The 15,862-nt window shown below is 44.9% G+C and overlaps 1 protein-coding gene across 1 annotated transcript in view; it reads right to left on the bottom strand.

Moving 5' to 3' along the window:
• Positions 1–1,240: 1,240 nt before the first annotated feature.
• The window catches only part of LOC126267822 (neuropeptide Y receptor type 1-like), a 35,441-nt gene continuing 20,819 nt past the window's right edge, over positions 1,241–15,862 (bottom strand). The window contains exon 2 of the mRNA XM_049973128.1: positions 1,241–1,933. Within this exon, the coding sequence (XP_049829085.1) occupies positions 1,241–1,657 (417 nt within the window). The 5' untranslated portion in view covers positions 1,658–1,933. The remainder of the gene's footprint in view (positions 1,934–15,862) is intronic.

Genomic DNA, 15,862 nt, shown 5'->3' with positions numbered 1-15,862 from the left:
TGGCAGTCGCGATTGAAAGCGAGTGAACCAGAAAAGGCTTGATACTTGTTGTGTACATAGTTCCGCGTAGTCAGCGCGTACCCAACTTTCCCACTAGAGCGCATCGCGCTAAGTACAACAGCGCAGGCGCAGCGCTCGTCTGTCTCCATACTACGAGATGGCGCGCCCATAGAGACGGACCAAATTCTGCTTCCGCCGATCCGCTTATTAATATGTAACGCAGCCAATGAGATTGCGGCTAACGTAGAACCTTTTCTCCTCGCGTATCACACTCGCGCAGTGGCACATGAACGCACGAGGTATTATAACGAGTGTACAGACCTCCGCTTAGTCAGTCTGCATTTGTCTGCACCAGTCTCCACCAGTCTGCATTAGTCTGGAGACGTACGAGTTCTACATTTGTCTGTACCAGTCTATAGTCGTGTTTCAGCCTGCGCCTAGTAAGATTACCACATTCCTGTACATAGCCATGTGTAGACACTTTAGTCAAGTATCAGAGATATACATGAGAATAAGATTAACGTACCAATACCAAAGGAACTACAGATTGTCAGTTGTAAATAGCATCCAGAACCAAGTTAAGTAATTTTTATGCTTGTTATTATTTTAAGTAATGTGTGTGACAATTAATCAAGTTCTGTTTAAAGTTGGTCACCGCCAATCTCCTACTCTAAGCGTGCAAGTGGCATTTCTATCGTCTGACCTAACGGCAGAAGGTAAACACGCCACGATAACACCACGAGACATATCGCTGACACTCGCCTACTTCGTTAGAGCGACAAGTCAAATAATCTGATGGTGTGTGCACTGAAGGTCTTACAGTACGCACACCACAACACTTGTCTCTGGTCCCCGCCGGTTATGATAATTTTGGGACGACCGTTCTTATGTCGTGTTACATGGATGCTGGTGTTACATCATTCCTCTCTCATTTAGTCCGCATTGACAGACGACCAGATCACACTACGTCATTCACGGTGTGCTCTGAGGAAGTCCTAGCTCCTTTCTGCTGTTCTGTCACTTCTCTACGTCGATCCATCAAATTTCGATTTCCGGGAACGGACTAGAACACACACGCCACTTGCCGTAACTAATCTCATCTCTGGAATGTCACATGACCGGCTTGTATCAGTGGTACACGGTAAACAGCACTGCAGAAGCAACCAACATTTAGTCCGGTGAGCTTAAGGCAAAGTAATACGAGCGCGGGACAAGCGGAAGCAAGGGCGCGGGCGAGCGGTTACTCACACATAGTCTCTCCCAGGACCCAGACCTCTGGGCGCGAGTGGACCTCGACGAGGACGGTGGGCGTGCAGACGAGGAGCACGAGCAGGTCGGCGACGCTGAGGTTGACCAGGAAGATGTTGGTGGAGTTGCGCATGTCGCGGCTGCGCAGGATCACGGCCGGCACCATGGCGTTGCCCGCCACGCCGATGCTCATGATGATGACGCAGACGACGGTGGAGGCGGTGCGGATGTAGGCGGGGATGACGGGCACCTCGCTGCTGGCGTTGCCCGCGGGCGGCGCCGCCGAAGAGAGGTTGAGGTTGAAGAGCCCGCCCGGCAGGAGGTCGACGTCTGCGTCGGCGTCGCTGCCGTTGGCCAGCGCTGCGTCCATGTGGGAGCCGCTGCCAGGGGAGGCCGCACGCCGGCGCATCACAGGCACCACGCGGGCCGAGGCCTGCTCCAGCCGGCCGCTCCGCTCGTCCCAGCTGTTGCACACTGGCGCTTTGGCAACATCACAGTAGGAGCCGATCCTGATCACATCTTCCGAATAGCTGGCGGCACTGTACCACTGCTCTATTTCCAACGATCTGTTTGGGACACCTGAGGTAGTACTATGCTAAGAGACAGTGCAGGCATTACCCGGTGGTATACAGGGGACCTCACTCTGGACATCGCAAAGACGTCTCTATTGGCTGCCAATCCGGAACTGAAATGGAAACAGAACGGTCACATCATTACCTGTGGCGGTTTGAGTGTTTAGGAATGGGGACCAGTACAACAATCATTTCTCTGTGGTGATCCTTCTGACCCAAAAAAGTACATGATTTGCAACGATACAATGTGCGTGTGTGTGTGGGGGGGGGGGGGGGGGAGGGCGGGGAGAGGGGGAGGGGGTGAGTGACGTCTGTTTGCTCTTTCAAATTACGAATGTAATACACACCATCACAAATTTAAGCAGAACGAATAGATATTTCGGAGTGAGGTTTTCGCTAACTGGCAACGTGACAAATTTTCAGAAGTACGAACATATTTTTGGCGATTGCGGCTGCCAAATTACTACACTGCCCCTTTTTCTGGCTTTGGAAAGAGCTCCGTAAGTGGAGTTTATGGGTGAAACGTGTGGAAATCGGTCAAATTGTAAAAGGTAATAGCGGCACAAACAACTGTTTCGCCGTCAGGAGAGACAGGGAGGGAGGGAGAGAGAGAGAGAGAGAGAGAGAGAGAGAGAGAGAGAGAGAGAGAGAGAGAGAGAGATGTATACTGAAAGCTATATTCATTTTCACCAGCCCTGATGGTCTACAGCCATAACGAAATAATTTCAAGAAGCTTAAAGTGCGAAGGATATAACTTGCCAAAAGACGAATGGCAAGCTAAGAGAGAAACGCAACTAACATTTTAGCAATAGTAATACCTAATCCGCTCATCTATAAAGATAAAATGTAAATGCCGTGTCGCTAGCGCCTCCCGTCGAGTAGACTGTTTGCCTGGTGCAAGTCTTTCTAGTTGACGCCACTTCAACGACTTGTGTGTTGACGGGGATGAAATGATGATGATGAGGACAACACAGCCTGCATCTCGTGGTCGTGCAGTAGCGTTCTCGCTTCCCACACACGGGTTCCCGGGTTCGATTCCCGGCGGGGTCAGGGTTTTCTCTGCCTCGTGATGGCTGGGTGTTGTGTGATGTCCTTACGTTAGTTAGGCGGGTGTTGTGTGATGTCCTTACGCTAGTTAGGTTTAAGTAGTTCTAAGTTCTAGGGGACTGATGACCATCGATGTTAAGTCCCATAGTGCTCAGAGCCATTAGAACCATTTGAAGGACAACACAACACTCAGTCCCTGAGCGTAGAAAATCTCAGAGCCAGCCGGGAATCGAAACCAGGCCGTTAGGCATGACATTCTGTCGCGCTGACCACTAAACTGCCAGGGGCGGACATCTATAAAGATGACTTCTAAAGTCATGGGCCTGTTGTAAAAAGTACACTTGAAATACTACATACAGTATTCTCTCTTCGGAATATCGCATTAAAGCATGTATGAAACGTCCAAGTTCAACATTTTGAGCACTTATTGTGATAGTCATAATAAAAAAAAGTGCATGTACTCTGAGTTGTGTGGTTGCTTACTTTCGGTACAGTAGGACATACGTTTCTGGGACCTGTTGTGACAGGATGCCATTGGTTTGTGGCGCTGTTATCTTGTAACTACTTGATCAAGTTTCATACATGATATGTCGCTGAAGTCTTCTTCGACGGCTCTTTCGTATGACACTGAAAAGTACGTATGTCGGCTATCAGAAAAATAATTATTATTTTTTATTGTCATCAGTCTACTGACTGGTTTGATGCGGCCCGCCAGAAATTCCTTTCCTGTGCTAACCTCTTCATCTCAGAGTAGCACTTGCAACCTACGTCCTCAATTATTTGCTTGACGTATTCCAATCTCTGTCTTCCTCTACAGTTTTTGCACTTTACAGCTCCCTCTAATACCATGGAAGTCATTCCCTCATGTCTTAGCAGATGTTCTATTATCCTGTCCCTTCTCCTTATTAGTGTTTTCCACATATTTCTTTCCTCTCCGAGTCTGCGTAGAACCTCCTCATTCCTTAACTTATCAGTCCACCTAATTTTCAACATTCGTCTATAGCACCACATCTCAAATGCTTCGATTCTCTTCTGTTCCGGTTTTCCCACAGTCCGTGTTTCACTACCATACAATGCTGTACTCCAGACGTACATCCTCAGCTATAAAGCTATAAAAGTTAAAAATAAATTTAATATATAAAAATGACAGTACGGTCAGTACTGTCCGCTGTAAATTAGCGAAAACCGCACATCGATGTATTTCGTCATTCTGAGTAGGTTTGGAGTGATGTGTCGTAAGGAATACATATCTGCCAGGTGAAAACTGAACTGGGTCTCGAACCTGAACCAGAACCGGTCATGAGAGATGAAGGAACCGGAGTTTTCTTGGGACGAACAGGTACGCATGACAGTCTCAAGCAGAGTCTGAGGACAAAAGATACTGTAAGAACACTAAAAGCAAGGAACGGTAATAATACTGAAAACCTGTCTTGATATAGGCTAGTATATACAAGCGTGTTGTGAGTAGGTTGCAGCCCTGACAGATGAAATGTGGGCCCTCTCTGCATCGAAATTCGAAGTCAAGCGGCAGCTTGGTAACACCACATGAGGTGGAGCATTGGATAAAGATGGATGCTACCGACAGGGGGAGGAAGAGGTTAAGATGGGGCTATTATTGTCGATATTTCACCAGTGTTCTTAAGTCCATTAACTAGGTACGAGAGTTGATTGCTTCAATCTCGTTAGACATTGGTATAGTTGACTGCTTGAACAAAATTACGACTTTCCTTGTTACTGCGCAGCTGAATGCGAATGAATCGGCTCTCAAATTTAGAATCTAGCAACACATTAGAAGTAGATTACTTGTGTTAGTTTAAGCGATGAGGAAGTGTGTGTCATGTTGTATAACTGCCTCATCAGTTCAAATGGACTACTGCATAAATGTCTAAATTTGAAGACGGAGTGTCAGAGCAATAATGAACTGGAACTTAGTGTCACGTACGTAACAATAAGTAACTGATGAATTCAATAGACAAAGGCGTAACACTAAGACGGGAGCTAGCTGAAAGCAGGAGAGTTAAGTGCGGTAATAGCACCAGACACCGTTCTCCATTACATTTTTTATGGATAAGTGCGTTTTCGCGAAGGTCTATTAAATGGCTCTGAGCACTGTGGGACTTAACATCTATGGTCATCAGTCCCCTAGAACTACCTAAACCTAACTAACCTAAGGACATCACACAACACCCAGTCATCGCGAGGCAGAGAAAATCCATGACCCCGCCGGGAGTCGAACCCGGGAACCCGGGCGCGGGAAGCGAGAACGCTACCTCACGACCACGGGGTGCGGACGAAGGTCTATTAAAAAACGAGTGGTTTATGATAGATGTGAACGGAATTTCTGTCATATACGTACCGAAAACTGTCAAGTATGAAGACCATTAACAGATACTACCGTTTGTGACTGTATAATCTGTAATATATTTAAGGAGAGAAATTGACTATATTGTGGAAACACAAGAACAAACGAGTCCTTTTCCCGTTTCGTAGCCTTTCCTTTGAATCAATATTTAACTTCTTTCCTCACAAAATGCGAGTGGATCATTCAGGACGACAAGGCGGACGTATTGCACGTTAGGGAGGGGAATCATACTGAGAACACGGCGCGCATTCCCATCACTTTTCAAGCCTCCAAAACTCGTTGGATATCAGTTCCTCTTACCATGTCATTGAGTGACACACAAAATTAGTCGATACATTACTTACTCCGACATTCATATTTAGGCAGCATCACACGTAACTTACTCGGTCACACCACGCATCTACTATCGAGAGTTTGTCACAACACCGGTAAGGACGTTTGCTCTCCTGCAACAATTGAATGGAGGATATTTCATTATGTGTGTTCTAAAGAGGATTCGCACATCATTCACTCACAAGTGAACATCCCCAGGTGTAAATAAACGATCCTAAGAAAAGCTGGCGGGTATGTAGTCCGCTTAAAATAACGCAATATGTAAGTATCCGTTTTTACTCAATTTTAGTTCTAAGGGCTAAAACATACTCCTAAAGGTAGTCTGGGTTATTAGGTTTAGAGGAAATACACTCCTGGAAATTGAAATAAGAACACCGTGAATTACTTGTCCCAGGAAGGGAAACTTTATTGACACATTCCTGGGGTCAGATACATCACATGATCACACTGACAGAACCACAGGCACATAGACACAGGCAACAGAGAATGCACAATGTCGGCACTAGTACAGTGTATATCGACATTTCGCAGCAATGCAGGCTGCTATTCTCCCATGGAGACGATCGTAGAGATGCTGGATGTAGTCCTGTGGAACGGCTTGCCATGCCATTTCCACCTGGCGCCTCAGTTGGACCAGCGGTCGTGCTGGACGTGCAGACCGCGTGAGACGACACTTCATCCAGTCCCAAACATGCTCAATGGAGGACAGATCCGGAGATCTTGCTGGCCAGGGTAGTTGACTTACACCTTCTAGAGCACGTTGGGTGGCACGGGATACATGCGGACGTGCATTGTCCTGTTGGAACAGCAAGTTCCCTTGCCGGTCGAGGAATGGTAGAACGATGGGTTCGATGACGGTTTGGATGTACCGTGCACTATTCAGTGTCCCCTCGACGATCACCAGAGGTGTACGGCCAGTGTAGGAGATCGCTCCCCACACCATGATGCCGGGTGTTGGCCCTGTGTGCCTCGGTCGTATGCAGTCCTGATTGTGGCGTTCACCTGCACGGCGCCAAACACGCATACGACCATCATTGGCACCAAGGCAGAAGCGACTCTCATCGCTGAAGACGACACGTCTCCATTCGTCCCTCCATTCACGCCTGTCGCGACACCACTGGAGGCGGGCTGCACTATGTTGGGGCGTGAGCGGAAGACGGCCTAACGGTGTGCGGGACCGTAGCCCAGCTTCATGGAGACGGTTGTGAATGGTCCTCGCCGATACCCCAGGCGCAACAGTGTCCCTAATTTGCTGGGAAGTGGCGGTGCGGACCCCTGCGGCATTTCGTAGGATCCTACGGTCTTGGCGTGCATCCGTGCGTCGCTGGGGTCCGGCCCCAGGTCGACGGGCACGTGCACCTTCCGCCGACCACTGGCGACAACATCGATGTACTGTGGAGACCTCACGCCCCACGTGTTGAGCAATTCGGCGGTACGTCCACCCGGCCTCCCGTATGCCCACTATACGCCCTCGCTCAAAGTCCGTCAACTGCACATACGGTTCACGTCCACGCTGTCACGGCATGCTACAAGTGTTAAAGACTGCGATGGAGCTCCGTATGCCACGGCAAACTGGCTGACACTGACGGCGGCGGTGCACAAATGCTGCGCAGCTAGCGCCATTCGACGGCCAACACCGCGGTTCCTGGTGTGTCCGCTGTGCCGTGCGTGTGATCATTGCTTGTACAGCCCTCTCGCAGTGTCCGGAGCAAGTATGGTGGGTCTGACACACCGGTGTCAATGTGTTCTTTTTTCCATTTCCAGGAGTGTATCTTAGAAACCATGAAATATAAAATACGTGCTTCATACAATGTTGAAATGTAATTAGCGTTCTTGAAAACTGTATAATAATGTGAAATTTTGCTAAATGCCCTAACACCAATAATTAATTTTTGAAAGTGAAGAATTTTGTTGCAGCATAAATTAAAGAACCTTCGATGCCACATCGATTCATCTATAAAAAAGCTGGTTTCTGAAATGCCATCTGTATAAGACCAGTTGTAGACAAAGTTGGCGCAGTGGTTAGCACGCTGGACTCGCATTCGGCAGGTCGGCGGTTCATACGAGCGTCTGGCCATCCATAGTTAGGTCTTCCGAGATTTCCCTAAATCACTCCACGGAAATGTCGGGATGGTTCCTTTGAAAGGGCACGGCCGGTTTCCTTCCTACCATTGACGCAATCCGAGCTTGTGGTCCGTCTCCAACGACCTCGATGACGACAGTCTTCCTTCCATCTTCTTACACTTATACACAACGTGCTGTCGGAGTACTGTTAACATACCTGATTTAAGTGTCTAAGATTTCACTGACAATGTAATTATTTGTGTTGCTTCTTTTTGTTTCATGTTTCAAACTGTAATTATCCGTTTTAGAGTCATTTTTTTAGTTCACCTTTTCACATACGAGTATTCTGTTAATTTAAAGTAATAAGCAGATCATTACTATGAGACAAAGTCATTACAATAATGGGAATTGGTAAATAGATGCTTTAAAGATAACGTTTGCTTACACCATGTACATAAAATGAACCAAGTTTCTCAGCACCATACACCCAAAGGACAGACGCATTGTGAAACAAAATTCAGCAGGATTGTGAAATTGTGTTGTAGGATCCTCTAAATATCCTGATTTGTACTACGCATATTTCAGCATACTCGAATACATCGACGAACAGAATTGATCATGTACTAGTGACTACAGATTGATTACATTGTTTCTCCTGTGGCGATTGACATCAAAAGCATTCAGCAGAACTAGATCTGAATATTTTGTCACGAAGTTCTTCCGGCGTCGAAATCCGTTTACGTCCAACAGCTGTGCCTGTCCCGTCGCACCTTTTGGGATCAGCAGATGAACTATTTCCTTGTCCTCAGGTATGCCGCCCAAAACGCTTCTCTCATACTGACGACCCCAAGAATATATATTTTTCTCCCGCACTGACATAGAAAACTGCTGTCAAATATCTTTTGACGTGGTCAGAAGTCAGTTTAGATATTTCGGTTGTGTCACAAGAACATTTGGGGCTCCAAGAAGAGATTCTCGAAGTCTCGATCGAAACTCTCAATTGTTTCATTTAAAACTACGGAAACGGATGCTCAAATCAGGATATTTAAAGGCTATCACTCCATAATTTGAGAATCCCAGCGGAATTTGTTTCTTATTGTGTTGTCTATCGTGTTTCTTTGTGAAGAACTTTCGTCAGTTTCCCGTGCACGATGTATACAAACGTTTTGTTTTAAGCATGATTTTAAAAGATTATCGTTTTTGTAATGATTTTGTAGCATAATGATTTGTTTCCACCTGAAGGAAAAGGCACCAAAAGAAGTGGTATGTACATTAATGGACTTGATTTAAATATCCCAAGCCTTAGCGAATGTATACCAAATTTGGAACACTCCATACCTCTTCGTTGAAGAGCATATCATATTTGACTTAACATCGTCGTTCTTTTTGTGTCACGAAGAAGCGAATTAAAGCTAAAGCAGAAGAAGGATACTAAGAAAGAATTGTATCATATCTTCTGATACTGGTCACCAATCTGAAGGAACTATATAAGCGAGTCATCATTAAAAAAAAAAGTAGCTTTTGCTGGTTATTGTTTGTATCGATATTCTTACTCTATAAAAAGTATGGTATTTCTAAATCTTGTGCAATTATGCTTTCGAAGTGATTGACAATAGAAACTACTCATTAAAAATGCTCCGATCATTATCATTTGTGAGCAACAGAGACGACAGTATGAAAACTGAATCACATTTAAAAAGTATTGCAGTAAATTCTTATTGAGTAGTTTCAGCAATGGAAATTTAGGTTTTCCGTACCGAAGATTGTATGGCTATTAACTACTCTCTCGATACTTAAGTGAGCATTCCACTTTTTCCTTGTTTATTTATTAAATCATCGCAAGTTCTCTGAGTCTTACAAGTTAAAAACGTTACGTGCTTTCTTTCGTGATCGGTATGCTTACATTCGTTAAATCGCGTCTCCACGTGTTCATTGAACCTCCACTTATTGACGGTAGAACAAGAATCGCTTTTTCCTCGAAGACTTGAATTGTAAACAGACTGAGGTAAACGGCTTCTAAAAACACCCAAGTGCTATTACAGTCTTGTTTGAATTCCGTGCAAGCACCCGAGCATAAAACTTGGTTGGTTCTTGTTACTAACAGTGTCATCCAGCGTTTGACGTTGGAACAAAGTTCGAGGAACTTCTGACTTAACCTAAGCTGCGCGTAAACAGGGAGGTGGAATCAAAGTTCAGCCGACTTCGAGCGTATGGTAGATATGATAGGACCTCGTAGAACCGCTGAAAAATGTGCGGCCGAAGATCTCCAACTGCTGCCTGCGATGCTGTTTCCTTGAGAGAACATTTATTACCTGAGTTCCTACTCATCGGAATCGTTGTCGAAATATTGTTATGAGCATTTCAGATTGTCACCTTACTGCATTGTTAGAATTATCTTACTCTGCTCGCCTTCCAATCCTAGGTAGAGTTACGAGAAATATGGAATTGTGACGATGCAGAATTTCAACACTGATGGCAGTGGGTAACACTTACCTAGGGATAATTACGTTAAAAGAATAATTTTAATATGAGGAAAACAATATTACGAGTTGGGCTCTTCTTTAGCCATAGTAGAGAGGGTTACTGCAACCACTTTATCTGTTATGAAATGATAGCCGAAAATGGAGATACATGCTACTGTAGGCTCAAATTGGTCTCATGACTGACAATGGATTTAAATGTAGAAAGGAAAATTCTAAATTTTTCAAATCAAAATTAACTCAGTTGCCTTCTGAATGCGTCTGCTGACTTTAGGCACATAAGGGATGGGGTAATTGCTGTGTTTCACCACAGGATTAAGAAATCGTAGTTTGAGACGCCCATGTCATAGAATATTTATGGGTAACAACAGTAAGAACTCTAGCATACTGCTATAAGTAGGTCCTGTCATGGCTAAAAATGTTGCCAGATTTCTGTTCCTTAGTTTTACACATATAATCTTCTCTTTGACTGCGAAACAGACTGTTTATAGGATACTTCCATGATACATACTGAAATGTAGAATTGAGATCTGAGATCCACAACTGGCTGTACAAGTGTGTGCCGTAGGACTTGTGGCCTTACTCCAGTGAGAATGAATGGGTTAAAGGTGTGGATACCTGAGAATCGTAAGTTGTAGATTCTCTAAGTTAATAAAATTATTGACTTTGACATTTCCTTTTTCAGAGACACATTTAGGAATATCCAACAGTTATCAAAAATACCACTTATTACTGGACCTTAAAATAAGGATCTAATTATTCATAGGCCACATAGAGGTAGCTTTTTTATTTGTCCACCCTTAGCGTACAGAACATTGATTAACTGTGTAAAGTCACGTAGTGGAACAAAAATCCTCGACACACACTTCAGTATGACTATTTGGTGTATAACGGTATATGTAAGTGAAATTTCTTGGCAGAATAAAACTGCGTCCGGAGCGGGCCACAACCTCAGAACCTCGACTTTGACTCAATCGGTCAGAGCACTGACCGCGAAAACCCAGGTTCCGTCCGGACTCGAGTCCCGTTTCGGCATACGGTCTGTACTGTCAGGAAGTTTCATTACGCAGTTGACTCCACGTTAAAGGTGCCGGTATCTCATTTCCATATTTCATAGCGTAAGTAATGCTCACTACTTCGTGTGCTAAATAATGGAAACAATGTTGGAAAGGTAGAACATTTTAGTGACTGGGAAGAAAACAAACAGGTCGTACTACAGGGTCCAATTTTGAGTCCACTTCTATGTTTTATATATGTTAATGATCCTCCCCTGAACTTTGAACTAGCAGAATTCGCACTTTTTGCTGACGCAAGTGTTACATAAATCCTATAAGGGAGAAGCAACAGAAGAGACTGTTAAGGACGTTACTAAGTGGTCCTCTGAAAAGGGACGTCCAATAAACTTTGAGAAAACACAGTATATTCAGTTTCGTCGAAGAAATAGAGTGATATCGACAAGTGATGAACAAAAGTAAGTAAACGGGGTAGAATACTCCAAATCCTTAGGGGAACATATTGATGAAAACTTGAACTGGAAGGAGCATATTACTGAGCTTGCCAACAATTAAGTTCAGAAACTTTTGCTCTTCTAGTAATTGGTAGTCTTGGAGATAAAAGAACGAATCTGCTGACAAATTTTACGTATTCCAACTCAACAGTGCGTTATGGATTAATTTTCTGGGGTAGCTCATCACTTAGAAAGGAAGTACGGATACAACAAAGAGTGCAGTAAAAATAATACACTGACTAAGAATACATCGCAACATCAAAAATAAATTATGTGCAGTAATGAAATCTCGGGAATATGTTAGTCTACTTAGCGTATTTAAGTGGTTAACATTGCAGGATCACAGGATAATGTAGGCGCGGATAAAGCCGTTGCAAATGTGAATGCTGTTGCAGTAATAACCGATGCCACTGACAGAATGCTTAATGCAAGCACGAAAACGAGCATCTATTGTACAGGTGCCGAATGTCAGTTTGTGGGATGGAGTCCCATGACCGTAGCACTTGATCGGTTGATTCTGTTTGTAGATAACGCTGCAGTTGTCGTCTGATGATGCCCCATATGTGTTCGATTGGAGAAAGATCTGGTGCTCGAACAGGCCAAGACAGCATGTCGATACGCTGCAGAACATGACGAGCTCAACTACAGTAAGTGAGCGAGCGTTATCCTGTGGGAAGACACGTCCTGGAATGCTGTTGATACTTGGCAGCACAACATGTCGTATCACCAGACTGATGTACACTGCTAGCCATTAAAATTGCTACACCACGAGGATAACGTGCTACAGACACGAAATTTAAACGACAGGAAGACAATGCTGTCATATGCAAATGATTAGGTTTTCAGAGCATTCACAAAAGGTTGGCGCCGGTGGCGACAGCTACAACGTGTTGACAGCAGGGTTTCCAACCGAATCCTTATACACAGACAACAGTTGACCAGCGTTACCTCGTGAAAAGTTGTTGTGATGCCTCGTGTAAGGAGGAGAAATGCGTACCATCACGTTTCCGACATTGATAAATGTCGGATTGTAGCCTATCGGGATTGCGGTTTACCGTATCGTGACACTGCTGCTCGCGTTGGTCGAAATCCAATGACTGTTAGCAGAATATCCAATCGGTGCGTTCAAGACGGTAATACGGAATGCCGTGCTGGATCCCAAAGGCCTCGTATCACTAGCAGTCGAGATGACAGGCATCTTATCCGCATGGCTGTAACGCATCGTGCAGCCACGTCTCGATCCCTGAGCCAACAGATGGGGACGTTTGCAAGACAACAACCATCTGCACCAACAGTTCGACGATGTTTGCAGCAGCATGGTCTGTCAGCTCGCTAAACATGGCTCCGGTTTCCCTTGGCGCTGTATCACAGACAGGAGCGCCTGATGTGGTGTACTCAACGACGAACCTAGGTGCACGAATGGCAAAACGTCATTTTTTCGGATGAATCCAGGTTCTGTTTACAGCATCATGATGGTCGCATCCGTGTTCGGCGACATCGCGGTGAACTGACACGTGAAGCGTGTCTTCGTCATCGCCATACTGGCGTATCATCCGTCGTGCCGGTATGGAGTGCCATTGGTTACACGCCTTGGTCACCTCTCGTTCGCATTGACGGCACTTTGAACAGTGGACGTTACATTTCAGATGTGTTACGACCCGTGGCTCTACCCTTCATTCGATCCCTGTGAGACCGTACATTTCAGCAGGATAATGCACGACCGCTTTTTGCAGGTCCTGTACGAGCCTTTCTGGACACAGAAAATGTTCGAATGCTGCCCTGGCCACCACATTCTCCAGATCTCTCACCAACTGAAAACGTCTGGTCAATGGCGGCCGAGCAACTGGCTCGTCAAAATACGCCAGTCACTGGTCTTGATGAACTGTGGTATCGTGTTGAAGCTGCATGGGCAGCTGTACAAGTACACGCCATCCAAGCTGTGTTTGACTCAATGCTGAGACGTATCAAGGCCGTTAGTACGGCCAGAGGTGGTTGTTCTGGGTACGGATTTCTCAGGATCTACGCACCCAAATTGCGCGAAAATGTAATCACATGTGAGTTCTAGTATAATATATTTGTCCAATCAATATCAGTTTATCATCTTCAGTTCTTCTTGGTGTAGCAATATTAATGGCCAGTAGTGTACAAGTATTGCATTCCGGGTGCGTGGGATAACCACGAGATTGCCCCTGCTGTCATATGAAAACGAATCCCAGACCATAACTCCAGGAGTAGGTCCAGTGTGTCTGGTACGCCGGCAGGATTGTTGCAGGTCATCAACAGCCCTCCTTCCAACCAAGACAGTGCCATCACTGGCACCGAAGGAAATCCAGCTTTCATCAGAAAACGTAACAGACCTCCACCTTGCGAACCAATAAGCCCTCGCTTGACATCGCTGAATCTGCAAATGGCGGTGGTTTGGGGTCAGTCCAATACAGACTTGACGGCGTCTTGCTCGGAACTCTCATTGACGTAATCAATGTGCAACCATTCGTTGTGTCAGTGTGGTACCAACTGCTCCCCAAATTAGTGCTGCTGATGCAGCAGACGATGAGACAGATCCATACGCCGAACACGATGGCTCGTTAGTGCCTAGTCTTCTTGCGACCGTACCTTCTCGTGATCAACGAAGCCAGTATTCACGTACAATGGGTGCATTTACTGCAGGTTTTACTGCAGTATCACAGAAGAAACATACAGTTTCTTGTAGGCCTGCTATAGGACATCATTCAAAGGCACTGAGGTGTTGACAACGGCGTTTTCGTCACCTTAAAGGCAACATAGACTAACTCAAAAATAACTAACGCTCACAACCGTTACACCATGTATTTAAAGCAAATCAGATATGCATCCTCTTAGTGGCGCTTTTATCGCCATTCTTATGCAACTGGCACGAAATTCGAGCAGACATTATCTTTCACATGTAGAAACACGCCTACAAGCTTTCGTTTATGTCACACAACTCCTTCTCGGTGTTGCAATTTTTTTTTCCGTCAGTGTATGTAGTGTTCTCCCACAGTCGTTATGTAGGTATCTTCTCCAGGGGTTAAGAAATTTTAACTGTGCCACTGGTATACGAATTTAAACAGTAAATTTCATCATCACAATTTGGGAAGGACAATGATTTCAATACCTAGAAAAATAGAGAAAAAGACCTTTATTATGTATTATTAAAGCTGTTAGTGGGTCGGAAAGAAGTTCAATACCTTGCAACAAATTTGTTTGATTATTTCTCAACCCTATAAAACGTCTGACAGGTAGAAAAGCAAGTTTTAAATTTAACTTTGAGTCATTTCTCCTGTAGAACTCCTTATATTTCTTTGTTTAAAAACTGATAGCCTGTAGTAAAACCTAGTTTCTGTTGCCCGTAGTAGCAAGAGTAATATGTGTTCGTTAATGTTCATAGTGATCTTGTCTACGTATCGTGTAAACTGCCTCGTTCCATTTCACTGTTATAAAAGAATCGTTCAAACGATCTTTGGAAGGTGTAAATAACTACCTAACGTGCCCATAGTGCCGCATAACCGTATATGTCAGGAAGTATTCTGAGGTTCATTGAAGCAATTCGGTCGAGGTTCATGCAATCTACGAGTTGTTCCTTGCAATTTGAATACATTATATACACTAATATGCGTATTACAGATCCTCCTGAGCAATTATATTCTAGCTACCCTCTTGTGTGCAACAGCCCCTAACCTGAATGTTGCCGACTCGTGGTGACTTAGACTAATGAGTTACCAAAAGCGTTGGGGAGCCGCATGCTCCCAGACCACTCAACCTATGGAAACACTTAAGCACAGTGGTCGGAGATGGTGGACATGTCTCCCCATGGAAGGAACTTGCCCCCATTCTTGTAGCGGTGTGCCGTAGGTCTCTAGAAGAGCGTAGCGTTCCAAAGGATTGGAAAAGGGCACAGGTCATCCCCGTTTTCAAGATGGGACGTCGAACACATGTGCAGAACTATAGACCTATATCTCTAACGTCGATCAGTTGTAGAATTTTGAAACACGTATTATGTTCGAGTATAATGACTTTTCTGGAGACTAGAAATTCACTCTGTAGGAATCAGCATGGGTTTCGAAAGAGTCGGTCGTGTGAAACAGTTCGCGCTATTCGTCCACGAGACACAGAGGGCCATAGACACGGGTTGACAGGTAGATGCCGTGTTTCTTGACTTCCGCAAGGCGTTAAATACAGTTCCCCACACTCGTTTGATGAACAAAGTAAGAGCATATGGACTATCAGACCA

This window comes from Schistocerca gregaria, chromosome 4 (genome assembly GCF_023897955.1).
Source record: "Schistocerca gregaria isolate iqSchGreg1 chromosome 4, iqSchGreg1.2, whole genome shotgun sequence".
Lineage (NCBI taxonomy): Eukaryota > Metazoa > Arthropoda > Insecta > Orthoptera > Acrididae > Schistocerca > Schistocerca gregaria.
The sequence above is the reverse complement of the archived record's forward strand: the minus strand, read 5'-3'. Positions and strand labels throughout refer to the sequence as shown.